The following is a 27381-nucleotide window of genomic DNA, read 5'->3' as shown; positions in this document are numbered from 1 at the left end:
GGTTCGTCCGCCTCCGCGGCGGCGTCGGAGGGGCTCGAGGGCCAGCGTCCGGTCCAGCTTCCGGGCCAGGCTCGGTGCTCTCCGGGGAAGCGACCTGAAGGTTGTGGTGCGGGTCGCGGCCGCACGGGGAGGCGAGGTGGCTGGAGACCCGGGGCGCGGAGGGGCGCGGAGCCGGGCCTCGGCCTCGCCCGCCGCAGGTACCCGGGCGCCCGCGCCGCGCGCCGGGTCGCGGGGCCGGCCGGGCCGGGGCGGTCGGGGCCGGCGCGCGTCCGCCGCGGGGCCGCGCTCCACTCCGGCGCGGGGACGAGCCCGGCGCGGCCCGGCTGCCGGTTGAGCGCTGCCCTCTCCCGCTTGCCACCCGCAGCTCCGCGGACTTCCTCCGGTGCGGTGCGGGGCCCTGCCCGCCGGCGGTTCCGGTGCCCTGCCCGGAGGCCGAGCTCGGGGAAGAAGTGTGCGAGGTGAGCGGCGGCGGCAGGAGGGGTGCGGGCCCGGGCAGGGGTGCGGGGCAGGGGTGCGGGCCCGGGCAGGGGTGCGGGGCAGGGGTGCGGGCCCGGGCAGGGGTGCGGGGCAGGGGTGCGGGCCCGGGCAGGGGTGCGGGGCCGGGTAGGGGTACGGGGCCCGGGGCAGGGGTGCGGGCCCGGGCAGGGGTGCGGGACAGGGCAGGGGTGCGGGGCAGGGGCCCGGGCAGGGGTGAAGGGCCCGGGCAGGGGTGAAGGGCCCAGGCAGGGGTGCGGGCCCGGGCAGAGGTGAGGGGTTGGGGCAGGGGTGCGGGGCGGGGCAGGGGTGAGGGGCCGGGCAGGGGTGCGGGGCCGGGGCAGGGGTGCGGGGCCGGGCAGGGGTGCGGGGCCGGGGCAGGGGTGCGGGGCCGGGGCAGGGGTGCGGGGCCGGGCAGGGGTGCGGGGCCGGGGCAGGGGTGCGGGCCCGGGGCAGGGGTGAGGGGCCAGGCAGGGGTGCGGGGCCGGGGCAGGGGTGCGGGGCCGGGCAGGGGTGAGGGGTTGGGGCAGTGGTGCGGGGCCGGGGCAGGGGTGCGGGGCCGGGGCAGGGGTGAGGGGTTGGGGCAGTGGTGCGGGCCTGGGGCAGTGGTGCGGGCCTGGGCAGGGGTGAGGGGCCGGGCAGGGGTGAGGGGCCGGGGCAGGGGTGCGGGCCCGGGGCAGGGGTGAGGGGCCGGGGCAGGGGTGCGGGGCCGGGGCAGGGGTGCGGGGGCCGGGCAGGGGTGCGGGGGCCGGGCAGGGGTGAGGGGCCGGGCAGGGGTGAGGGGTTGGGACAGGGGTGCGGAGCCGGGGCAGGGGTGCGGAGCCGGGGCAGGGTTGCGGGCCCTGGGCAGGGGGTGCGGGCCCGGGGCAGGGGTGCGGGGCCGGGGCAGGGGTGCGGGGCCGGGGCAGGGGTGCGGGCCCGGGGCAGGGGTGCGGGGGCCGGGGCAGGGGTGCGGGGCCGGGGCGCGGGGGTGCGGGCCCGGGGCAGGGGTGCGGGGCCGGGGCGCGGGGTGCGGGCCGGGGCGCGGGGTGCGGGGCCGGGGCAGGGGTGAGGGGTTGGGGCAGGGGTGCGGAGCGGGGCAGGGGTGAGGGGCCGGGCAGGGGTGAGGGGTTGGGGCAGGGGTGCGGGGCCGGGGCAGGGGTGAGGGGTTGGGGCAGGGGTGCGGGGCCGGGGCAGGGGTGAGGGGCCGGGGCAGGGGTGCGGGCCCGGGGCAGGGGTGAGGGGTTGGGGCAGGGGTGCGGAGCGGGGCAGGGGTGAGGGGCCGGGCAGGGGTGAGGGGTTGGGGCAGGGGTGCGGGGCCGGGGCAGGGGTGAGGGGTTGGGGCAGGGGTGTGGAGCGGGGCAGTGGTGCGGGCCCGGGGTAGGGGTGCGGGCCCGGGCAGGGGTGCGGGGCCGGGCAGGGGTGCGGGCCCGGGCAGAAGTGAGGGGCCAGGCAGGGGTGCGGGCCCGGGGCAGGGGGTGAGGGGCCGGGCAGGGGTGAGGGGCCGGGCAGGGGTGAGGGGTTGGGGCAGTGGTGCGGGGCCGGGCAGTGGTGCGGGGCCGGGCAGGGGTGCGGGCCCGGGGCAGGGGTGAGGGGCCGGGCAGGGGTGCGGGGCCGGGCAGGGGTGCGGGGCCGGGCAGGGGTGAGGGGGCCGGGCAGGGGTGAGGGGTTGGGGCAGGGGTGCGGGGCCGGGCAGGGGTGCGGGGCCGGGCAGGGGCTGCCCCCTGTCCCACGCGCGGAGCTTTATTTTTAGCGGAGAACGCGCCCTGCGCCCCGTGGCCCGCGCGCCCCGGCCGCCTGGTCCCGGAGGACCCCCGCTTGGAGCGCTGTGGAGAGGAGGCGGTTGCCGCTGACCGGCCTGGCCTGCAGCCGGCCTCCCGCCCCGCCCGCGGCCTCTCCAGGCCCCTGTGCCCCTGTGCCCCTGTGCCCCTGTGCCCCTGTGCCCCTGTGCCGTGACAGGCAGAGCCGCGTGCTCCACTGCTGCTCTGCTTTGCGCTCTGCACTCTTCCCCTGGACTTGCTTGAGCGAGCAGTTTTGGGGGCGCGTGCGGGGTGTGCTCTGAAAAGGAAGCACCTGTGGAAGTCCCGGTGCTCTTACAGTTCAGATCCTATTTTTATTACCTTCAGTGGCACAAAGGCATATTTTAATTTTTTCTTGTCGGTCGTGGGGCCTGAACTCTGGGCCTGGGCGCTGTCCCTCAGCTCTTCAGCTCAAGGCTAGCGCTCTACCACTTGAGCCACAGCGCCACTTGCGGCTTTTTTCTTTTTGCTTATGTGGTGCTGAGGAATCGAACCCAGGGCCTCAGGCATGCAAGGCAAGCGCTCTACCACTGAGCCACCTTCCCAGGCCCTTGAAATTATTTTAAAGCACTATTTGTATCAATACCTTGTGCCTCTCAAGGGCTGAGGTGTAATCCACAAGCAAGTGCTTGCTTAGTCTGCGAGGCCCTGGGTTCCATCCACACAGCGAAAGGGAAGTATTTGTACAGTTTTAGATACCGTTGTTGGTGAAGAATTAAAAATACTGCTCTAAACATTCTCCAGCCGTGCGCAGCAGCACAGCCTTTTATTGTGCCCTAAAAGGTTTGCACTGGCGTGGTAACGTAGCTGCTCCTCTGCTCGCCCCACACTGATGGTGTCAGTACAAGTCCGCATTAGCAGCGCTTCAAAACCAGATGGCTTCTCCACCTTGAACTCTCTCAAGTTGCTTCACTCCTCTTTAATTTTTAACTATTTAAATTTTTTAAATATAATTCCTTCCTCACACTTCCACAAAGAACTTTCCTTAATTTGCAGTTGTCATCATAATACCCGAAGTCAGAAGAGGTTTCCGTGAGGAAGTGTTTGTCGTCTGGTAATAACGTGTGAGCTGATGGTGGCTTCTGCTCACCGCCCTTCATTTCTCTGGAATGCTCTCTGAATCCTGGTGACGGGTCTCTAATTTGGATTTGGTACAAATATTAAAACTAAATTAACAGTGTGATTTTTTTTTTCTTTTTTTGCCAAGAGGATATTTATCATTTACTTGTAGTTCCTTATTCTCAGGTTTTTATTTTTTATTGCGTATTGACTTTTGAAAAGCTGGATTTTGTGGCTAAGCAAAAGGCACATGGCTAGCCCCAGATAAACACGTGAATGACACGTCCGCAACTCACTCCTCTTGTCCGACTGGTTTTTCGGGGAGGAGATGGCAGCTGGTTTCAGAGATCATAGACCCAGTGAAGCACCTCCAGGAAGGAGCGGATTGTCACAGTGTTTGGGGGAGGCAGCTGGTTGGAAGCTGGGATCTCCTCAGCCTGGAGATGAGGGCAGTGGTGTGCCCAGCTGACCTCCTCTGTGTCTGCCGAGTATCTGCCTCATGCGGTTTTGGCCAGTCATGGCCCCAGCTCCACCCCATGGTCCTACTTTGAGCTGTGATGCTACTAATAGACAAAAGTCTTTCCCGCCAGATTCCTAGGGGCCACACCGATCTGGCCAGTTTACCATCCGGTCAGGCCATGATGGCTGACCTGTAAGTTGACTGCCCTCTTGGATCATCACACCTTGCCCAAGAAAGGGACATCCTAGACAGTGAGATTCCAGTGCTGCGCAGGGATCAGCTCCTTTCTTAGAAGGAACTTGGGCTGACCTGGCCAGCGCTGCATGTACCTCCAGCTGAGGGGAATTAACAGTTGCTTTTTCTCACTGTCTTTATGTATGGTCTCAAGAAGATAAATGTCTTCTCTAGTTGAGGTATTTGGCTACTTTAATTCTGTTTTTGTTTTTTCTTGTTCTTTTTATTTCTCTCATTCCTAAGAAACATAAATAGGTAGGAATGCTGGCTTTGTTACAAAGCAGAATTTGCTCTTCAGAAATAGTCTGAATTTTGAAAACTTCTAGTTTAAGATAGCCTTAAGCCTGTCCATCTTGTACCCTAGGTGCTGATGTGTTTGCATCTGTGCTTGCTAATGTCTGATGTAGGTCTGTGTTTTGAACACTGTATTCTGTAGGTAAGAGACAGATCATGTGTAATGACTGTTTGGCTTATATTTAACTAAGACCACGGATTTTTAAGAACTTTTCTATATCTTCAGAGAATTGTTGCCTGTGATATTCATAGCTAGCACTTGCTATACTGCCAGTAAGAACTCTTCCTTTTTTCTTTTTTTGTGCCTGTCCAACTTGAACTTAGGGCCTGAGCACTGTCCCTGAACTTTTGTGCTCAGTTAGCACTCTGCCACTAAGCCACAGCTCCACTTCCAGCTTTTTGATGGCCAATTGGAGAGAAGAGTCTCACTTCAAACCACAGTCCTTAGATCTCACTCAGCTCATGAGTAGCTAGGATTACAGGTGTGAGCCATTAGCTTAAGAGCTTTAACACTTTAAAAGATTTTGTGCTATGGTAAAGCCAGAACTGAAAACTGATCGTCAAAGATTTTCCAGAAATATCGTGTTTGGTCTGTATGTTTGTTTGTTTTTTTAATGGAGTCAGCATTAAGTCATACATCCCACATAAGTACTCAAGCTCTGAGTTCCTGCTGACAGTGATGGATGGAACTGCACACGCTGCCATCACAGGACAAGCCCTCCCCCCCTTGGTGCTGCACCGCGGGCTCCTCCTGCTCCCCTGTATGACCAGATTCGCCCTGTGAATTTGTATGCCTGTTGTAAAGTACAGGACATTCACATGGTAGAAGACCTGGGAGGTATAAGCAAGTGTGAGTGCGCACGCGCACACACATAAAATGGCCCATACTCCTTCCTCCATATATGTTGGTTTTCTAACTGCCCTCTCCACGCCTCCCCTGAGGGGCTTTCTGTGAGACAGTGGTTACATCTTCCATCTTCATATGCATGTGCTTGTGCGCACGTGTACAGGGCTAGCGTTGAAAATTACACAGTGTTGGATCCCCCCCTTTTTAGCATGCCTTTGAAAAGTAGTGAGATCGCACTGTTTCTTTTTTATTTAATGGGTTGGTTGCTCTGTGTTGGGTTTTTGTGGTTTTTACAGGCTTCGGGCCTCAAGCATAGACAAGTGTTCTACGGCTAAGCTACAGCTCTGCAGTTTTCCCATCATCCTACTATAATTTTAGTCTTTTACTTGGTTTACATAATCTTTCCATTTATTAATATATCTTTCGTCATTGTTATGTTATCCAATTTGTATTGTTTTTCTGTATAATTTTTTTTGGGGGGGGAGGGGTCTGGTCATGGGGCCTGAACTCTGGGCCTGGGCGCTGTCCCTCAGCTCTTCAGCTGAAGGCTAGCTCTCTACCACTTGAGCGTCAGCCCCACTTCGGACTTTTTCTGCTTCTGTGGTGCTGGGGAAATCGAACCCAGGGCCTCATGCATGCAAGGCAAGCGCTCTATCACTGAGCCACCTTCCCAGCCCCTTTCTGTATAATTTTATTTTAGGTATACAGGTGGGTTTTTCTTAGTCCTTTGTAAAGCAAGATGATTAAGTAGGTTAGCAAGTAAGAGTTACCTTTTTCTATAGTTTGTCTTTTTTAAAGAAGGTAAAAGGGTGTGTGTAGTTGGATTTGGAGGAGGACAGCCAGCTGCAGGTGGCTATTTTGCAACCAACGTTTTCTTTCTAGAGCTGTTCATAAGCATTGCTGACAGCTTGCTGAGTACATACCATCTTTCCTGTCACATGCCCTCATTATGAGGTTGAAGAAATGAATAGGTTTGCATGTGGCTGTGTCTGGTTATCTTGGCTATTTCCTGCTGCTCATGTTACAGATAGCGTTCATTTCTGAGTCTGCTTTCCATTTTCTTTTAGCTCTAGTTGGCTCTGAGGAGGGTCTCACTGCCTCGGGGATGGGATCGGAGAACAGTGCGCTGAAGAGCTCTACTCTCCAAGAACCGCCCTGCACGCTGCCCTCTGGACTGGCCGTGTACCCCGCGGTGCTGCAGGATGGCAGAGTTGCTTCGGTCTTTGTGTACAAGAGAGAGAATGAAGACAAGGTCAACAAAGCTGCCAAGGTACCAAAATAAGTGACAGCCGAGCAGTGCTTGCTACTGTCTTGTCTTCTGTCAGTGAAGCCAGTAAAGGGCAGAGGATACGGCTGTGAAAAATAGTGTTTTATTATTTGTCTCTTATAAAAGCACTGTTGTCCGTACTTGTTCTAGGAGTGTTGCTATTTTTTTTCTTTTTTTTAAGTGGCAAAGTGAGGAGTTTAATAGGAAGAAAAAGAATGCACTGTTAACAGAAAAGGCAGGCTTGAACTAGATGTCTCAAGGCAAACACGTGGTTAAGAATTTCCATTTTCTTAGGTTTGGAGTGTGGAGAAGTTCTGGTAATGATAGTGGGCTGATCTTAGGGAAATGAGGGCTCACTTGGAAGATTTTTGGCAGAGATCTGTGCATATACAAGACTGCCACGTCCTGGTTTTAAGTGTATGTATGGAAGCGATGCGTATGCATGAGCGTTGAGTAGGAGTTGTGTGCAGAGGCTAGGTAGGGTAAGGACTCATGCACTTTGACTGCACAGGTGCCTCGGTTCAGTTAGAACTGGCCTTAAGGAGAAGTCCTAACCACAACTGACCACTCATTTTCCCCCAAGAGGAGTCGCTACACAAGGTTCAAGTAGGAGACAGGACGTAGGCATGTCTGTCTAGTTTTTCTTTTCCTGAGACATGGTCATGCCCTAGATAGAATGCTGAACCCATGTGTTAAGCTTGATGCTCCAGAAAGAGTGTTGGACCTGGACTGTGGCTGTCGCTCACAGACCCTGCACAGGTAGAGAACTTGGAGAGGCATTGGTTCCCCTCAGGAAATAGCTTGTAGCTTGCACTTGGTCACTACTGCTCCTGGCTAACAGTACCAGCACATTAGTGTGCTGGCACACTGTCAAGTCTAGTGCTATGCAGATAGCTCAGAACATGTACAAGGCCCTGGACTGCCAGAGGGAGCAAGGCAAGAAATGATTCTAACTACACGTGTCTGAGAGACAAGTTCTTCATTGATACTTCGTTGAATAGCAAGCATAGTGGATATTCAGCTGCTCACATCATAAAAGTATGTGTGTGTGTGTGTGTGTGTGTGTGTGTGTGTGTCCTGGCTTGTGAACTCTGGGCCTGGGCTATGTCCCTGAGCCTTATTGTTCAAGACTAGTGTTCAAGACTACCACTTGAGCCCCAGCTCTGCTACTGGTATTTTGGTGGTTAAGGGAGGTGAGTCTCACAGACTTTCCTGCTTGGGCTGGTTTTGAACCACAGTCCTCAGATCTCAGCCTCCTCAGTAGCTAGGATTACAGGTGTAAGCTACCAGTGCCTGGTATTACTTTTTATGGCATATATCCCGCAAAGACAAATAACTCAGATCATATCATAAAATTTTAAAAGGAAAATCCCAAACACCTACTTTTGACATATGAGCGTGTCTGCGTTTTGGAGGAATGAAGCTGGAACGCGAAGGTTTCCCCTCCACATCCATGGCTACAGTCGTTAACGCTTGTTGCTGTGAACCTAGCATGAATTGGGGAAGTTTGGAAAAGCAGCAGGTGATAAGTATCTTCTCAGAATATCTCTCATACTCTAAGCCAGTGGCATCTGTATGGCAAGTTCTAGAGGTCCTAGGTAGCAGAACCAGGAAAGCAGTGTGACTAGCTTACCCCACTCGCTCTAGTTTGGGTTCCCTAGCCTACTTTTATTTTGTCCTGGGATGGGGCTTGAACCTAGGGCCCACACTCTTCCTAGGCTGGCCTCGACCCCCTGAGCCGTGCCCGAGCCCTCTTCCCTTTACTTTTCAGATAAAGCCCCCCACTTTTGCCCACATTTGCCTCAGACTGGGATCTCCTACCTGTGCTTCCTGAGTAGCCAGGCTGGCAGGTGGCTCCCTTGTGTAATGCTCCCAGCTCCTTGACAGGTGGAGATAGATAGATCACGGTTCAAGGCCAGTCTTGGGCAAAAAGTTCCTAAGATCCCATCTCAAACGAAGTCGGGCCTGGTGGGTGTTGTACAAGACCCTGAACTTGAATTCCAGCACTACTAAAAAGCAAAAATGGTAGTAGTTCACTATAGGCGTCTTAAAGAAGATGAAATAGCAGAGTCCCAAAAACAGTATGTTTGATTAGAGCTCATTGTATCTTGAATCCATCAACTCGGATACTATAATTTGCTCACTAATGACTATGACTCATTTTTAATCAGTAGTCTGTAAGGAATGATAAATTCTAAATTAGAATTTGATTACTATCGTTTTGTATACTTTAAATGCTTAGTGAAGCCTTCATGATAATTACAAGTTTATAAAAATAGTTCCTGAATGTGTTGATATCAGGAATACCTCGTGGCCTGTATGTAGGCGGTCGATGTGATGCACGCAATCTGGCTGGTAACCTAGACAAACAGGAGCAGGAAACCTCTGTGCAGATACTTAAATATGAAGTGAATGAAGTCAGAACAAGTGTCTTTGTAATTTGAACTTAAATACAGATCAATACTTTTGGACTTTTACTACAATACATTGGAAATTATGGAAGTTCACCAATTCTCCTGTTTGTATTTTTAAGCACTTAAAGACACTTCGTCACCCTTGCTTGCTACGATTTTTGTCTTGTACCGTGGAAGCAGATGGTATTCATCTTGTCACTGAGCGAGTGCAGCCTCTGGAAGCAGCCTTGGGAACATTGTCTTCTGCAGAGGTCTGTGCTGGGGTCTATGACATACTGCTGGCTCTTACCTTCCTTCACGACAGAGTAAGTAACCTGTTTGTTCCACGGTCCACCTCAGAAGTTAAAGCAGATTGGGGAGATGATATGGGTGTGTGTGTGTGTGTGTGTGTGTGTGTGTGTGTGTGTGTGTGTGTGCATGCACACAAGAATGCATACAAGAATGCACACAAGAATGTGTAATTTATAAGAAAAAAATAAGAAAAAGAAATTGAAAGGTACAGCTGATGCTCCAGATAGTTTTTGGAAATCACAACTAATTCTCTGTCTCAGGGCATTTAGGTAACTCTATTTGAGTATTTGTATTTACCTCTAAATGTAAGTTTGGGGGTAAGTCTTTATCTAAAAATGAATGGTCTATGTTAAGACAAAGGTTTAACATTAAATATTGCTATAAACGAACACTTGCATTAGCAAGAATGTTGCCCCCTTTTAAGGTTTTGAATAAAGAAATGACTGTTTGTTAGGAGGAAGTCCTTTATGCGTATCCCTTCCGGGCCACGGAGAGAGTTCTTAACACTGCAGCCCACACAGGTCACTCTCTGGCCATGGCTGCCATTATAGTGTGGTAGTTCCTATGTTTACTTGGCTCTGAACTAGACACATAGTTTTTAAAAATTATTTTTTAAGTAGTTGTACAAGGGGGTTACCATTTAGCTTGTAAACACAATACTTATTGATTGATTTCACCCCAATTTCTTAATGGTATTTGCATTCTGAAACATTAAGGCCTTTGGCAGTTCTCTAAGATTTTAAAAACACTAGTCACAGATTAGAAGTACTTGTATTTGACTCACCTTAATGGATGTTTTTAAGGTTTTTTCCTGTTAATGAGCAATAGAATACTCAACTATCATGTGGAAGGTATATCCCTTGAAAGCATTTTCATAGGATCACTCAATAACAGGAGTTACCAATGCTTCTCTGGAGAGAGGTGTATGTGCACGCAAAACATTTGTGCTGTTTGCATATAGGGATAAGAAAATCTCTCCTAGCCTTGAGTCTAATTCTCTGGAGGCAACGGTGTGATCATGATTTCAGAAATGTTCTTTGTACATGAAGAAAAAATTTAAATGCTTTTCTTTTTCCACAAATAAAAACATGATGATGTTTCTAAGCCTCCCTTTAATATATCACTATCCTGTATAAAAATACATACACAGAGCTGGGCACTGGTGGCTCACGCCTGTAATCCTAGCTGAGATCGGAAGATCGTGGTTCAAAGCCAGCTTGGACAAGAAAGTCCATGAGACTCTTATCTCTAATAAACTACTCAGAAAAAGCTGAACTTGGCCCTGGGACTGAAGTGATACTGCACTAGGCTTCAGCAAAAGTAGCTCAGGGACAGCGCCCGGGCCCAGATTCAAGCCTCAAGACTGGCAAAACAGCAGCAGCAATGAAAATACACATTCATTCACAGGGGTAGAATGGTTTAAGTGTTCTTTCTTTGACAAAATGATTTCTGGTTTGGAAAGAAGCCTCAGTACCTGAACTCCGCTCTCATTTTCTCCTCCTCTCTTACTTGACTGTACTATTTTTTATAATTTAAAAATTGGCTCTTCTATGGTCTGCAGGATATTTCTGGTGGTCCTTATCATTCCGTTTTCCTCTTCTTTAGGCTGAATTTTTTTTAAGGCCTACTGACAAGATTTCAGGTGAAGTGGATCTGGGTTCGTGATAGAATGTAGGTGAGAAAGAATTTAGAGGAGAAATTAACATAATAACCTCTGGGAGCAAAGGTACATTTTGTCCTTGGAGACAGTGGGAGCACATGGTGTAGGCTCGAAAGGCTTATAAATCCGTGGTGAGGACAGGTGCATCCGGATTCCTGCGGAAATGGAGAGTCATTCTATCCGCAGAGGCTTTCATATCTTTATAACCTGTCTTAATAGGCAGCGGAGAGACTGGAAGCCTTTCTGTTGTATTTTCCTTTCTAACCTCCTTCAGCTCGTCATTCCTTAGAGCACAGTTCCATTTATTATGCTGCATGTGGGAAGGTTTGTCATCATCTTCTTTGGTGACTGTATTTGGCTTTTGAAAGCTTTCCATACTGGAGCAGCAGTCACTGGCTTCGTTTTTTCCCCAGGGGCACCTGACTCACAACAATGTCTGCTTATCATCCGTGTTCGTGAGTGAAGACGGTCACTGGAAACTGGGCGGAATGGAGACGGTTTGTCAAGTTTCTCAGGCCACGCCCGAGGTAAGCAGCCGGACCTCTGTGCATGCCCAGGCTGGGATGGCCTCTCAGTGTGGTGCATGCCCAGCCGGGATTTCCCTACTCAGATGAGCACAGGGGTTATGTGTGGATTCCCTTCTCCTCACCTTGCCCAGACCTCTTAAGGAGTTGCCCTGCCTCTGCTGCTCCTAGCAGCTGGCGCTTCCCTGGTCACACCGTTTCATGTGTGTGTCTTCTGCCCCAGGGGCTGAGGGAGGGTGGGTTAGTTGCTTGCATTTTTTCTAACTACCTGGAACAGTGAATGGCTGGCTCATGCACATCTGCAGGGGCTTGTACTCATTTCAAACGCTACCACTTCCACAAAGACACCTCTGACTTCCGCCCCCATGTCAGATCCTTTTTCTCTGAACTCGCCTTCGGTCTTCGTAGTCTAATGCCATGGCGTTCTTCCTGGCGTCCACAGGATTCAGTTCCTTGCCACAGTGTGTAGCCTTCCGTCACCACCTCTCCCCCACTCCTGGTTCCATTCTTTCCACTGAGCTCCACTCTTTCCAGATCTGCCGCTGGTTGCTTTCTTCTTCCTCTGGTGCTGTTCCATTCCTGGAACACTTTCCTTCCCCCGGGCTCCCTTCTGAGTCCTTAGACCCTCGGTGATGTTCCGACCCACCAAGATTAGCCATTCCTTCCGCCTGTGCTTCTGAGCACTTGCTGAGATTCTTCGTTGACCTTCTGGGTTGTGAGCATGTGGGTTGGATTTGAGGAATCTGTTGTACTCATTCCATGTTCTTCGTGTCGAAACAGCATTGTGGCCATGAAAGTGCTTCAGAACTAATCTTCGAGTGGGTGGGCCAGTGCGCTTGCGCTGTGGATGGTGGCTTGGTCTTTATAGCTCAAGTCCTCAACTTGTATGTCTCATGTGAGAAGACTCAAGATCACTTGATGCAGTGAGAAAAGCAATGATTTGTTCAGTGCTGAGAAGCGCTTACTTTTGAAATGGGTGTTGCTGTGTGTACAGGCTGGTTTTGAGTTTTAGTTTGCAGTGCTCTTCCTGCCTCAGCCTCCGGAGTGGCTAGGATGATGGGCAGTTATACCACTCTGGCTGATGGAACTCTAGTTCTGGAGCTCCCCTTCCCCTCAGCCTCCGGAGTGGCTAGGATGATGGCAGTGATAGCCACTCTGGCTGATGGAACTCTAGTCTGGAACTCCCCTTCCCCTCAGCCTCTGGAGTGGCTAGGATGATGGCAGTGATAGCCACTCTGGCTGATGGAACTCTAGTCTGGAACTCCCCTTCCCCCATCCTGAGGTCTCCGCTCAGGAACTCACTCCACGCGGCAGCCACGCGAGCCCTTTTTTGTCCTGGTTCTTTTGGGATAGGGTCTCGCGTTTTCTCGGGGCTGCACCGGGTCATTATGCTCCTGAGTCTTAGTTTTCGTCCTGGGCTTGACCTCGTGCCTCGTGCTTATTCACCTTCTTGCCCATGTCTGTTCCTCTACACTGGAGCCATGCTTCCACCCCAGCTTTGCTTTCTCTTTACCCAGTCTTGGGCTTGAACTCAGGTCTGCACACTGTCCCTGACCTAGCACTCTACCCCTTGAGCCATAGCTCCACTTTTGACTTTTTAGTACTTAAGGCTCATGTACTTTCCTGCCTGGCTGGCTTTGAGCCACGCTCCTCAGCCTTCTGAGTAGCTAGGGTTACAGGAGCAAGCCGCTGGCACCCGGCCATCCCAGCTTCTTCCTGGGGAGTTGGGGATGGATGGGTCTCACTGATTTTTCTAAGTTTCAGCCTCCTGCATAGCTAGAATTATAGGCATGAGCATTGCACCAAGCCACTGTGCTCCTGTCTTCCTCTCTCCACAGTAGCGAGGCTGACAGGTGTGCCATTCCCAGCTTTTTCCAGCTTTTTTTAATTTCTATTTTTTTTTTTTTTTTTTGCGAATGGAGTCTCACACACACTTTCACACAGACTTACTCGTTCGATCCTGCTAGTCTCAGCTTCCTGAGTAGCTGGGAGTACTGGTATCCTCCGTGAAAACCCTGTGCAGTTTCATGTAATTAAAAGACTTTAAGAGTATGTATTGAAGGTGTGGTATTGATGTAAAAGTCCCTCGGCTGCGGTTTGCATTGCTTATGCTTTTGGAACATGATGAAAGAGGTGGTTCGCCGAGCGTATGACTGAATGACTTCTCTTAATTTATTTCCGCCTAGTTTCTGAGGAGCATTCATTCAGTAAGAGACGCAGCCTCGATCCCTCCTGAAGAGCTGGTAAGACCTCACCCTCGGGTATGGAGAAGAGCCCTTGTGCGACGGAGCGTAGAACTTGAAGAACTTCCCTCTGCCTGTCCTTTCTCTCTAAATTGTACCTCGTGCCTCATAATATCTCTGGCTTTGAAAAGCTTCTGAAGTTAATCGTGCCACCACCTCCAGGTGTCTGCAATAGAAACAGCCTCGTGCAAAGGGTGTCTCATGCATTCTGAAGGCCTGGTGCTTTGCTAGAAGATGTAGCTGTTGGGTGGGCAGCGACCCACGCCTTTGCTTTGTGTTGCCGCAGTCATTCATCCGCTTAGCTGCGCGTTCACCAGGGCTCCATGATTATAGAAGAGTGATTATCAGTATCACAGTGCTAGTGAAGGATTCTAAGCTTGAGGACTGGTGGCCCAGGCCTGTGATCCTAGCAGCTCAGGAGGTTGATATCTGAGGATCACAGTTTGAGGCCAGCCCGAGCAGGAAAGTCCATCAGACTTCTAGCCACCAAGAAAAACCGGAAGTGGCACTATGGCTCAAAAGTGGTAGAGGCTAGCCTTGAGGGACAAAGCTCAGGGACAGCACCCAGGCCCTGAGTTCAAGTCACATGACCAACAAAAAAAAAGCGTTCTATTTAACAAAAGCAGATGCCTCCCTTGAAGTTTGTTCTTTTTTTTTTTTTTTTGGTCTGGTCGTGAGGTCTGAACTCTGGGCCTGGGCGCTGTCCCTCAGCTCTTCAGCTCAAGGCTAGCGCTCTACCACTTGAGCCACAGTGCCACTTCCGGCTTTTTTCTTTTTGCTTATGTGGTGCTGAGGAATCAAACCCAGGGCCTCAGGCATGCAAGGCAAGCGCTCTACCACTGAGCCACCTTCCCAGCCCTGAAGTTTGTTCTTGTAACCATTCTGACCATTGATTCCCAAAGGCATATTTAATGTGCTTTGCGTTCAGTATAGACATAAAATATGTAGTCATCACATTTGTTCAAATCACTGGTTTTCAAGTTGCTGAACAGTCATGATAGTTTTGGGAGTCCTAACCAATGCATAGGGGATGGAAGGCACATCTCACTGGACTCCTGAGGCTGCTGAGCTAGCTATTGTTTCCTGACGTTTTATGAAACTTGTTTTTCATTGTGTGCTTGTGTGTGTGTGTGTGTAATGAATTATATGTATATGCTTTTACTCTGTGTTGCTGTTCAAATGCTTTGAAATCAAAAGATGAGTACTGTTTGCTGACCTTCTGATGGTTTTTTTTCCACCTTGGATATTTTTAAACACCTTGTTGTTTTGAGTACAGGAGTCTGATTCAGAGCGCCCTGCTGCTAGGCAGATGCTGTACTCTTGGGAGCGGTGGCACACCCTTTTACTCTGTTACTGTGTAGGCAGGATCTTGTGTTTTGCCTAGAGATGACTTCAGACTGTGATCTTCCTCCCTGTCTTGTTTCCCACACAGCTGGGATTACAGGCACGGTTCACCATAGCTGGCTGATTCATTGAGATGGGCTCTCTATAGCTTTTTGCCCTAGCAGTCTTCTTGATCTCTGCCTCCTGAGTAACTAGGATTACAGGTGTGAGCCGCTGCATATAGCCTTAAAAATCTTCAATCATTCCAGTTATTAGGAGATGTTTTGTTTGAGACAGACATGTCATTAATTTTATTTGTAGGGTACAGTGCCTCATAGTATTTAATGCCTATCAATTAGTATGTGAGATACTTAAGAAAAACAAATTTGAACATGGGAAAAAGTGCTTCAGAGGAAATTAGAACTGACTTATGAGTTGTAGTTATAATTATACTCGCTGCTTTTAGTCTCCAGAATTCACAACTCTTCCGGAGCCCTATGGACATGCTCGGGATGCATATGCATTCGGAACACTGGTGGAGAGCTTGCTTGCCATCTTAAAGGAGCAGGGTGAGTTGGAGTTAGACTGTTTCATCCACAGACTAAGTCGGAAACTGATCCACACCACTTCCGCGTGGAATCCAAAGGACCGCCGTCTAAGCGTAGTAAGGAACTTGGTGCTCACCAGATATCGAGGATGGTAATTAACAGTGAGGGCAAGTCTGGGTCCCATTCATCTGAACAGTACAAAGACTTCAGAGTAAAAAACAAGTCTCAACTAGGGCCGTCACTTTTGTGAATAGTTGCCATCTTCATTGTAATAGCTTCCTAATAAGAAAGACACCCGACAACTTAAAGGCCATTAATGATTGAGGCTAAAGGCCATTAATGATTGAGGCTAAAGGCCATTAATGATTGAGGCTAAAGGCCATTAATGATTGAGGCTAAAGGCCATTAATGATTGAGGCGTACCAGTCTGAATGACAGCGTTGGTTGTGTATGTTTTCTTTTACTGCCTCTAACTCTCTGCTTCCTCTGGTTCTGTCTGACATGCTGGGCAGCTGGGTCACTCCGGGACTGTTCTGGGCCTGCATTTGTCCTCTTAAGTGGGCGGCGGACGTTGCCAGGCTTGGCAGCGCGGCTCTGGTTTCTCGTGCTGGCCGCAGGCAGTGTTGTGCTGTTACTCGCGCCATCTGGCTGTCACCTCTAGCCTGTCCCGGTGTAAACATTTGAGGATGAGCCCCGCGGCTTTAAGGCCTCCTGTGTTTGCTCAACTGTTCTCCCTTGCACTGTGTGGTGCCAATTAGGTACCGTCCTTTAAGAAGGGAAAACACGAGAAGGGAATGTGTCTGTGGTCTGGTTGAGAAGGGCCCTCAGACCTGCCCCCCCCCCCCCCCTCTCCCCGTTGCATCGTCCCAGGGTCTGAGCGAGTCCGGTGGTCAGGAGCCGCCAGGCTGAGCGGAAGCAGCAGGGGGAGGGCTGGTTGGGCTCTGCACACCTGCCAGGAGCTTGGCTTGAAGCCAGGAGGAGGCCGCTCAGCAACAGCCAAGGCTCTGTTTGTTTGGGCTTTTCCAGGTTGGTTTTTGCTCTGGTCATCTCCAGCTGTAGAGGTCCCGAGAGGAGGGCGAAGGCCTTGGAAACTAACTGTCGCTCTGGATTTCAGTTTCAGCGGATGCTCTCTCCAGCTTCCAGCAGACCTTGCACTCAGCTCTGCTGAACCCTGACCCCCGGTGCCGGCCAGCGCTCAGGGCCTTCCTGTCCCACGACTTCTTCAGGTGAGGACGCGCCTGCTGCCCTGCTGCCCCTCTGCGCACGCACTCTGCCGCCACCGACCGCGACCCGACCGCGGCCCTTGTTAGGAGGAGGGTCTCACTCGTGTCCATGGGAGAAGAGGGGGGAGACGGGGCTGCCTCTTGGTCTTATCCAAGATCAGTCGTGGGGAAGGCCTGGGCTCTAGGAATCCTGTCGATTTATTACTGCTTCTACCTGAACAAGCTGACTGGGTCTAGCGCTGAGAGCTCACTGGGAGGGTGAGTGGGAAAGGCCTTTCTGCCGGCATTGCTGCCTGTGGATTTGTTACGTTGAGTGTTTCTTCTGGGCAGAGCAAGCGTCTTGTTCCTCCGTAATAATGTATGATGGAAAACTAGCCTTGTACTGGTTTTGTTTGTTTCCCTTTGAGCGTTCTTTTATTTTTGCCCCGTCTTTTGGTGCTGGGGTCAAGCCAGCGCGTTGCGCTTGGAGGCGTCTGCCCTTGGCCCGCACCGTGCCCAGGTGCTCACGAGGGGGCGCTAACTCTCCTCTCCAGTAGTTGTCTCTAGACTAGAACTGTGATCAAACACTACTGTCACTTCTCTAGAGTAGTACCGTCATTAAACAGTAGTATTTGTAGTTACCAGCGTTGTATTTGTCATTTATGTGTCAGAAAGACTTGTGAACCTTGACCCTTGTAATACGTTTTTAATGGACAAGTGCAAGTTGTGACTATTTACCATTGTACACTTTCAACCGAAGTATCTTCCCTGTCATTGTCGATGATTAATTAGATCAGGCCTTTGTGCGGAATAGGGCCGGTGGGGAAGATGGGAAGGAAGATGGGAAGGTGTGTGTGTTTTCCCGGCGCAGAGCCAGAGGGAATGCTGTAGCTCTGAAACACACAGATTCCAACCGCACAAGTCACACACAGAACTTGGGCATTTTTGGGAGATTTTTGACAGTTTGAAACACGAAGACAGCAACTACATAGCCTAGAGATACCAGAAAGAGAAAAGGGTGATGAGTGCATAAAACATGAGGTATGAGTCTTTTTGAATCATTTATTACCATGACGTATAGACAGATACGTTAGTTTATCAAAGTGTACGCACCATGTGTAGAGGCTGTATGGTGCCATTGGCAGCCAGGAAAGACATGTCACGATGTACTGTCAAACCATAACTAGAAAGTAACGGGGACATTACTGCTGTAATACCTGCCTGGCCGCCTGCTGCCACTGTGGTGGTGAGCTAAAGCACTCGTCACCTTAAATACCACGTGCAGTCTTGCAGTGAGCAGCCAGTTGCTTGTACAGTAAAAAGACCTCTGTGGCTCAACACATGAAACATACAAAATGTGGCCAATGGCCCCAAGTTCCGAGTTGCTTTTTTTTCTTTTGCTGGTCCTGAGGCTTGCACTCAGGGCCCATGCGCTGTCTGTGAGCTTTTTTGCTAAGGGCTACCTAGTATTCTCTCTTGAGTCACAGCTTTACTTCCAGCTAACTTTTGGCGGCTTATCAGAGGTTGAGGCTCAGACTTTCCTGCCCAGGCTGGCTTCAAACCACAATCCTCAGATCTTAGCCTCCTGAGTAGCTAGGATTACAGGCGTGTGCCACTGGCACCCAGCCTTCTGGAGGTTTTTAACTGTGTGGCACATGGAGAGGTCAGTGTCCCTAACCCTAGGTTGTGCTGGGGTCAGCTCTAAGTAGGAACAGAAGAGTGGAAGGAGACCAGGAGTATCTGTGCTTGTAAGCGTGCTATGCATTCTGCCCAGCCGTAAGCTTCAGGTGCCAGGAGCAGCAGTCAGTGCTGCTTACAGCACCTGGTGGGGTGTTGGCCGCACTCAGGTGGAGCTGAGCCTGGGGCCCTACAGGAGCTCACTTTGTCTGGTTCCGGGACTGAATAACTTTGAACAGGAGAAGTAGCAAGATTCCTGTGACTCTCAGATTCCACTCTCTTCTGCCCTCTTTACTAACCGCCCCAGACACTTGGGAACCCACCCGTCTTCTACCGGAAGTATAATTTCTCCAAGGGTACTTACTGAACAGTGTCTTTTACAAACCGTAAAGCATGATATCAAGTGTGTGTTTTAAGTCTCTGTCTCCGTAGGTTGTTGGTGTTAGGATGTCCAGTCCTCCTTCCATGTGTCTCATGAAAGCGTATTTAATTTTTACTCTTGGTCGAAGTGCAAGACTCACTCTTGCTGGCAAGTGCTCTTCCGCCTGAGGCGGCCCCGCAGCCCTTTGGCTGAGGCTGTCGTTCAGGGCCTCACGCTGGGTCCCCCGCTGCCCTTGTTTGAGGCATGGTTTTCAGCCTTTTCCCCCTTCCTTGATGGTCTCAAATCCAGGTCTTCCCATCGCTTCTTCCCAGGAACGGCCACCGCACGAGGCCTTCAGACTGTGAAACAGCGTATGGGCTGTCTGTGCCTAGAGGGTTTAGACATGCCTTCTCTAATCGGCTGCACTGCTTTTCCTTTTGGCCTTTAGAAATGATTTTCTAGAAGTTGTGAATTTCTTGAAAAGCCTAACATTGAAGAATGAAGAGGAAAAAACTGAATTTTTCAAGTAAGTTCATAAAGTTAAGATCTTAAATTCACTAACTTGGGCTAAGTCCATGCAATCCCTCAGGTCCTGATATCGCAGTACTTACTGGTTTTCCTACATGTTAAGTTGTTCCTGGGCTCTAGAATAGACAGCTCTGATGGAGACAGCTACTCAGACTGACAGTGCTTACGAAGAGGTGGGAGGTAGGTGCGGGAGAGAATGCACTGGGTCCCGAGGGTTTGCATCTGCGGTGAGCAGAGGCAGCGGCCTCCTATCCGCTGCTGTCTCAAGCGGTAGGTAGATCGAGTCAGGACAGCTGTGTATTCCCAAAGGAGTAGACAGGGCATTTTAGATCACTGGAGGATCGATAGGCCTGTTCATTTAGGATCAAGAAGATGTTGGTAACTATTTCAGCAAGAACTGGTTGAACAGAATGAGAACACAGTTCAGAAGTGAATGGCAGGCTGCCGTGCGTAGAATCCTATCAGCTCAGGAGATGGAGATCAAAAGGATCATGGTTTGAAGACATCCTGGGCAAAAATTAGCAAAACTCTTTCTCAAACAAACTTGGCATGATGCTTCATGCCTGTAATTCCAGATAACACTGGAAGCCATATATAGGATGATTGGGGGCCAAGACTGTCCCCATGAAAAAGCATGGTAGAGAGCCTATCAAGCAGCAAGCACAAGGTCCTGAGTTCAAACCCTAGTAAAATCCCTATCCGTCCCAATAAAAAGATAGATAGATGCTGACTAAAATCTCTTTTTGAAAACTTTGGAGGCAAGAGAACTTTATTATTAAAGGGTCTCAGTTGGCTTCCTTACTGATCTTCCACCGCTTTAGTCTTGTTCCCCACCTGGACTTTTGCTAATTGGAGATGGAGTCTCTCAGACTTCTCAGACTGGCTTCAAACTTCAGTCCTCTGGACCTCAGCCTCCTGAGTAGCTAGGATTACAGGCTGGAGGTCTACAGCACCTGGGAGAGATGGGAGCATGTCGATAGACTAAGGGAAAGATGCCAGCGGAGGAGTGGAGAGTGTTAGAGACGGCCCGAGCAGGGACTCCAGGGAAGAGAAAGAGAGAGATGGCAAAGTTGGGGATGGCCTTGAAAGAGGTTCCTGAATCCTGAATACCTGGAAAGCGGTGGGAATGTAGACCTTTGATGGACGTGTGTGGAGAGTCGGTGGTTATGCATGAAAGGGTGAGTGTGTTCCTAAAAAAGTAGAACACGTGCTAAAGAGTGATTGCATGGTGGGGTATTGCTATTGGTAACTAACATCAGTATTTCTTAGTAGACTGCTTTCAAGTCTAATTTAGCTTTCTATGAAACATTAAGATAGTTAGACATCTTCCACCTTTTAAATTTAGGAAACTGCCTTTTTATTATCTAAGATAGCCGCAGGTGTGCAGGCAAGCTGGTCTTGACTCACACACATTTCAGCCTTTTTCTTATTTGGCAACAAACGTGCTCACCTTTCCTGTTTCAGAATACACTGGTTTGACCGACATGGGAAAGCTAAATCACACATAAAAACTGGTAACAGTGTCACCACCACAGACAAACCTTTCTCTCTTTGCCCTCAGATTTTTGCTGGACAGAGTCAGCTGCCTGTCAGAGGAATTAATAGCTTCACGATTGGTGCCTCTTCTGCTTAATCAATTGGTGTTTGCAGAGCCCGTAGCTGTTAAGAGTTTTCTTCCTCATCTGCTTGGCCCCAAAAAAGGTGAATTTTTTTCAAGTATTTCTGGCAGTTAAGGGGTTGGTCCACTTTTGAGTGGACCGATGTTGTACAGCTAATGTTGGGATTTAAGTTCAAAGCATGGTTACTGATCACTGCAATGATTGCTCTAATGCAATCTGGGTACTAGGCCCACAGGCAAATACAGATCATCTTCCTGGAGAGCACATTTAATGTTTTAAATGGTTACCGTGCACACACACACATATGTATGTGCACACACACATTGAGTAGTTCTTTCACATTTTAGTACTCCATTGTATCTATGATTCAGTGTGACTCTCTGTAGTTGCTTTTCCAAGACCAGTCTGCCCGATCTGTTAGCAGGCATATGTATTTTTAAAGACTCCCAAACGACTCTTAGGCATCTTTCTGCTTGATAATGACTACTGTAGCTACTGCCCAGCATTTTCAAAACCCTATTAGCACTTAAGTCCTTAATTTACAACAGCAGTTGTACATCACTAACCTACAAGAAATTATTGAATGTAACTGTATCAAAAGCTACTCAATTCAGAATTCTAACACGTGGGCAGTATTTTTAATAAAAACCATTACAAAGTAGAGTGTGCGTACTTCAGCCTTGGGTAATTTTGGATCATCCCAGATTTCAGGGCTTTGGAACAGCAGGGTGCGTATAGCATCCTGGGCTGGGTTTCTGGTTCCCGTTCGTTACGTGACACTTTCTTCATCCGTCTGTGCCCGTCTGCGCGTTGGGTAGATGATGCGCAGGGAGAGACCCCTGGCTTGCTCTCGCCGGCGCTGTTCCAGTCTCGCGTGGTCCCGGTGCTGCTGCGGCTGTTCGAGGTGCATGAGGAGCATGTGCGGCTGGTGCTGCTGTCCCACATCGAGGCCTACGTGCAGCACTTCACGCAGGAGCAGCTGAAAAAGGTCATCTTGCCACAGGTCAGACAATGCAGCGGGGCTGCACACAGCCTTCAAAGGCAGGACAGGGAAAAAGTGAGCAGTGTTAATTTGTGGACATGAACAGAAGAGTCTGGGGTATTCAGGTAATAGCCTAGAAAGCCTAAAACAGCAGTTGAAGAGGTGTGGAGGATGACTCAGGGTTTGGGGCTTGATTATGCTGGCCTGTAAGTTAGACAGGGCTCTAATTATATATAAAAAGTATGCTTTACGTTGCTGGTACGCTTCATCTATCAGCACTGAACTCATGGTTGTCTTACTGTGTTCTGTTGGAAAGCTCTGATCTCATAAGTGATGAGACAAAGCCAGAAAAAGAGTGACTCATTGGTCCAGCCCTGCCGAGAATCACTAGCAGAGCAGGGATTATGACCCACAGCACCTGACACTATTAGCAGACTAGCTGTTCTGGTCACACTTTGCAGTTTATCAGAGACTTTGTACTCCGTGCAGTATGATAATCTGTAAGTAACTGAACCCAGAGTGACCCAACTAAAGCTTTAAAAAAAGTTCTTAATGTGGAAATCAAGTGCAGATGGATCCCACAGGTTGTTGCTTTACTTAACAGTCTACATTTGTTTTTACTTTTGGCAGTATTGGGGTTTTTAAGTGAGCGTGAAGCGTGTGCTTACTAATAAATAAGCAGGTGCTCTCCTACTGACCCAGGCCTCCAGTGCTTGTGAACTGGTTGTTGTCCGTACTTGGGTGGGCACCTAGACTGAGAGGTGTCCCCAGCCATGTGTGTTACACTTCTGTGATGGCCCAGAACCACAGCTGTCCAGTCTCAACAGTCCACCTAGCTAGGCAGGCATATGCCACTCTGCCCAGCTACTGGTTGAGAAAGGTACTTCTAAACTCTTTTGCCCAGATTCCAACTATGGTCTTCCAGGTAGCTATGATTAGCCATCATACCCAGCACGGTTCACTCGTGTCCGAAGACCAGCTCTTGATGCTGTTAGTATGCCAGGGGCCAAACACCCCATTATATCTAAGTCTGCAGTGACAGATGATGCATAATCAGTAAAGGGTTTCCAAGGTCCTCCCTTTGGTTCTGTAGAGCTGGAAGAGGGGCCAAGAGCAGGAAGGTGATTGCTGCTGCTGTCAGTGGTCTGCATGTGCTCTCCAGAGAGAGCGTGACAACTCTGAAGTTATATAAGCCAAGTGTGGATGTGGAGAGCTAAATTTGGTTCCATTGGTGCAAACCTGGAGTAATTATTTCATGTATTTTTAAGTCTGGGATGGACTGACAGGGAGGGAAATCTTTTTGTCTTTTACCACCTAAGGAAAATGTAGTTCACTGAGCAAGCACGTTCTGATTGCATCCGCAAAGCTTGTTTACAGGGAGAGAAAAGGGTAGGTACTATGCTTTTCTATACTTAGTAACTCTCCGGCTCCTAGGTACTGCTGGGCCTGCGAGATACCAGTGATTCCATTGTGGCCATCACTCTTCACAGCTTAGCAGTGCTGGTCTCTCTACTTGGACCGGAAGTGGTTGTGGGAGGAGAAAGAACCAAAATCTTCAAACGCACTGCCCCAAGTTTTACTAAAACTATGGATGTTTCCCCAGAAGGTAAGAATACAATTAAAATCTAGCTGTTTAGTATTAGATTTTTAAGACACTTTTCTATATGAATTTAGCTGTATACAAGCCTCTAAGTTTTGGGCCACACGTCCAGGTGTTTCTGTACTGGCTGTCTTCTAGGCCTGTGCCTCCCGGCATCCTGGGGGAGACAAGACATGCCACAGCATGCAGACCTTGGTCAAGATGAGATCTTGGGAACTTCTATGCCCAGGCTGGCCTAGAACTGTAATTAATTCCACCTCAGCTTCTCAGGTAGCTCGATTCACAGCTGGAGCTGTGGTGGCTGGCACCTGTCATCCTGGTTACTTGAGATGACTTGTTCTGGAGGTGTGGTCAGAGGGCTGTGAGTCCTATCCAAAAAGCAACCAACGCATTAAACAGCTGGGCCATAGTTCAAATGATAGACTGCCTAGTAAAACAAGGGGTGGGGGAAGATCAGAGACTGACTCTCATTTGATTGAGATTAAGAAACACTAGTGAGCTCTGCCAGCAGCCTGTGTTCCAAGTTTAGAGCAAAGCGCCACTTTTTCCTTATAATGTTGAACAAAGAGACCAACTTTTACAGTCTGCCTGCATAGTGAGATAAAGTGTAACGACGGGAAAGTTGTGGCAGTTTAGACTAGCACACTGGGCAAGAACGATTGCAAAGTAGGACTTCAATAGGAAGGAGACTCGCACAAACAGCCGGAGTCCGAGCTTAGAGATGTGAAACCTGAGGGTTGGGGGTGGAGGGCAGATGGCATGCAAAGTACTCAGCCAAAATGGACGTTTTCTCAAAACAACCTTCCTGCAGCAGTACATTCATAAGGCTAGATCTGCACTCTTACTAGGTACTTACTAAAGGAAACGGGTGAGGATTTAAAACCACATGTGATTCCAAAGTGTTTTCAAAGGCTTTAACTCTGTAATGAGGTGGATCTTAACAGTTCATACTTGACCACCACCACTGTGCTGTGCAGTACACACAGCCTATACCTAAAACACCTCTGGGGAGGAGCACGTGAGACATTCAGAGCTGTTCTCTTATCCATCTCCCTTAACCACTGCTTAACCACACACGATCATAGTTTACTCTCTCATTTCTCAGAGTTTTTATTTATTTTCAGATTCTCCCACGCATGCGGTTGCCTGCAGCCAGCAAAGTGAGAGCTCACCAGTGTTGGAGAAGCCTTCTCCTGGCATATTCCCTAACTGCTTCTTTTCTGGCAACATTCCCATCAACAGCAAGAAGCACATAAAGCAAGATTACTACAGTACTCTCTTACGGACAGGTAGAAATAAGGGTTTTTTCTGTTGCTTGGATTAAGTTTTCTTATTCATACTCCATCATACCTCCTTAACATTTCTTCCTAATTCAGGAGAACAAGTTGATAGTACTTAAGTTACATTTTTTTGCATCAGATAATTTGGACTTCTGATGCCTTCACTGCATCTTCCAAAATGTGCCGTAAGATGATAGAGAGGTTATTACTGGGTTCGGCAAACTGCCTTGAACATTTTTCAGAGCATATGTACTTAAAACATCTAGAACATTTAAGAACACTGGTGTAGACTTTTTTAACTGAGCTATGCCAATGGGCATAAATACTATGTTTTAAAAATTAGATCTATATACTTCCCTCTCTTAAATGCTGTGAACCAACATTCTGAGAATAATCTCACACATATCCTCACAGGTGATCAGCTTCCCCGGTCCATTGAATTGCCCATGAATGGAATCTCAGATATGAAAAATGCTTCTGGGGATCATGAGGACTTTGCCTCAGGCTCCAAAAAGTGTGACGAATGGCCTGACTGGAGTGAGCCAGAGGAGCCAGAAAACCAAACTGTCAGCATTCAGGTCTGGCCTGCAGAAGCCTGTGATGCTGCTAGGTCCCAGTGTACTAACTTGAATGTGGAGAAAGAATCTTGGGGTGACTGCGAGCTCAACTTAGGGTCTCAAATAAACCCAGGAGGCGAAATCTCTGCGGCGGTGCCCGTTACTTCTTGGGAGCAGAAGCCAGTTCCTGTTTTGCTTCCACTCACTGAAGAGTCTCAGCCTTTGAAATCAAGCCCTCCTCACAAGACTAATTTTGCAGAGAACAGGGAAGACTCAGACCAGATCAAGCCACCAGAAGCACTGCCACAAGACAGGCCCCTTAAGGCTCGGCCAGAACTTGGCTTAGGTGAAGAATTTACCATCCACGTAAAAAAGAAACCAGTACAAGATCCCGAGTTAGACTGGTTTGCTGATATGATCCCTGAAATTAAGCCTTCAGCTACTTTTCTTATTTTACCTGAACTGAGGACAGAAATGACGGTTCCCAGCAAGGATGCTGTCTTACCAGTCATGCAGTTTTCCTCAAAATTTGCTGCAGCAGAAATGAGTGAGGTGAGTATTTTGGGGAGAGCGCTACTAGTTTAAGGATTGCTTGCACAGGTCCTAGCTTCTATTAAGCATGCTATTTTCTGAATGAAGGGAAAAAATACTGCGTACAACTGGTTAAAATGATCAAGTTGATCAAGGCAAGCAAGAATGAACAAAACTAGTTTTCCCCTAGAAAAAGACAGTGGGTAAATGTTCAAAATAGTCAGCTTATTTCATTATAAACCTTGTACTTGTAAAAGTAAAAAGACAGTTAGACAGCTCCTGAGAAATTGTGAAAAGTGGGTCCGAAGTGATTCTCCTGCTTTTCAGCTTTTAGTTACAGGTTTAGTTACTTGCTTCACATGGGGCTGTTTATGCGTTCTGGCATCAACATGTGCTGAAAATGGTCATTCTTACATTCCTAATTTCTCAGATTTGATTTGCTTCAGTAGGTTGCTGTTGGTATGTTTGTGTTGCAGGGAGACACTGAAGGCTGGGGAGAAGGAGAGCTGAACTGGGAAGATAATAACTGGGAAGATAATAATTGGTGACAACAGGTGTGAGTTAAATGTAGGAATGATTCCTTTAAAAAAAATGAATACCTCAAAAGCAGACTGTGTGGATGAGAAAGGCACAAAGCAGCCTGTTTTCCCCATACCAGGAGCTCTTTGTGAAGTCTGTGCCAACTCAATTGTGAGGCCAACCCTGAGAGCTGGCTAGACGCCAGGGCAGCCCAAGGCCTACAGGACAGGCTGCCAGGAGGGGAACTGTGCATGAGGCCAGTTTCCATGAAGAACAAGTAGCGGAGGAAAGGTTCAACTTAATGCTTTTTTTCCAGGATAATTCTGGAAGTAAAGAAAATATAAACATGCAAGCTGGTTAGCTTAATTTTGTGCCATTTCTTTACAAATGAGAAGAATAAGTCTATTACAAAATTTAACTTGCTGGAAAAAAAAAGCTCTAAATGATCAGTAACTTCAAATCACTATGGTTTCCTTAGGCAGCTTATTTATTTGTTTACAGTTGTACTCTGAGTGAGGGTCCTTGGGTGGACCGACTGTTCCACATGTATTTCACTGTACCAAAGTTCTTAATGAGCAACCCCCCGATCCTGTAAATGTCAAATAAAGACTATTTTCACTAGATCCACGTTTACAAAAGCTCTTTTTATATACACTATACTAGAAAATGTACAGTCATATTACCCAGCTCTGGTGGGTGACATTAGAGTATCTGACGTTTTAACCTCTCAATCCTTTGTTGCAGTGTTTCCATTTCCATTAGAAGCCAGGCTGGAGCAGGAGTCTTTTGAATTAAGGCCTCTGTTGCTTCCAAGGCCCGCGTTGCTGCTTGCAGTGCTGACCTATACTCTTCTTCCAGTGGGAGGTCATGACGTGCTCTTTTTGCAGAAGGCTTTTCAGAGAAAAAACGAGATAACCATGTAAAATTACTCCTTGTAATCACTGGATCACAAGAACAAGATAGTATAGTACCTTGTCCACCTTCTGACCTCAGTTATCTAGAACAATGCATGAAGCTGTTCTAAAAGTTGTAACTAAAACAACACCCAGGAGCAGACTGGGATGCTGTAGAAACTGAAGAGCATCGTAAAAGCTGAAAGAGATCTAGTA

General features: G+C 49.2%; 2 protein-coding genes across 5 annotated transcripts in view; one reads left to right on the top strand and one right to left on the bottom strand.

Annotated features, from left to right (window-relative positions):
• On the top strand, positions 1–26895 carry Scyl3 (SCY1 like pseudokinase 3). Of its 2 annotated transcripts, XM_042674351.1 has the most exons (16): positions 1–100; positions 365–458; positions 3249–3316; positions 6214–6416; positions 8947–9132; positions 11192–11305; positions 13489–13545; positions 15335–15437; positions 16531–16642; positions 19105–19182; positions 20746–20885; positions 21622–21806; positions 23220–23391; positions 24510–24674; positions 25080–25774; positions 26230–26895. In XM_042674351.1, exons 4-16 carry the CDS (start codon positions 6252–6254, stop codon positions 26299–26301), a joined length of 2244 nt encoding a protein of 747 aa, XP_042530285.1. In that variant the 5' UTR covers positions 1–100; positions 365–458; positions 3249–3316; positions 6214–6251; the 3' UTR covers positions 26302–26895. The 2 variants fall into 2 exon arrangements, with proteins under 2 accessions (XP_042530285.1, XP_042530284.1); XM_042674350.1 differs by lacking the exon at positions 3249–3316.
• Positions 26896–27381, bottom strand: part of CUNH1orf112 (chromosome unknown C1orf112 homolog) — a 36977-nt gene continuing 36491 nt past the window's right edge. For all 3 annotated transcript variants that reach the window (XM_042674345.1, XM_042674348.1, XM_042674347.1), the window contains one exon: positions 26896–27163. In XM_042674345.1, coding sequence (XP_042530279.1) covers positions 26975–27163 — 189 coding nt within the window. In that variant the 3' untranslated portion in view covers positions 26896–26974. The remainder of the gene's footprint in view (positions 27164–27381) is intronic.

Source organism: Dipodomys spectabilis, unplaced genomic scaffold (assembly GCF_019054845.1).
Source record: "Dipodomys spectabilis isolate Male_0828 unplaced genomic scaffold, ASM1905484v1 ptg000019l, whole genome shotgun sequence".
NCBI lineage: Eukaryota > Metazoa > Chordata > Mammalia > Rodentia > Heteromyidae > Dipodomys > Dipodomys spectabilis.
This window is presented reverse-complemented; position numbering and strand designations above follow the sequence as displayed.

What these genes read in the sequence shown, in the direction of transcription:
- Scyl3 (XM_042674350.1), top strand. Translation starts at nt 6,252, where the DNA reads ATGGGATCGGAGAACAGTGCGCTGAAGAGCTCTACTCTCCAAGAACCG. An exon ending in CGATCCCTCCTGAAGAGCTG is followed by an intron (nt 13,546 to 15,334) that starts GTAAGACCTCAC and finishes CGCTGCTTTTAG; the next exon opens with TCTCCAGAATTCACAACTCT. An exon ending in TATGGATGTTTCCCCAGAAG is followed by an intron (nt 23,392 to 24,509) that starts GTAAGAATACAA and finishes ATTTATTTTCAG; the next exon opens with ATTCTCCCACGCATGCGGTT.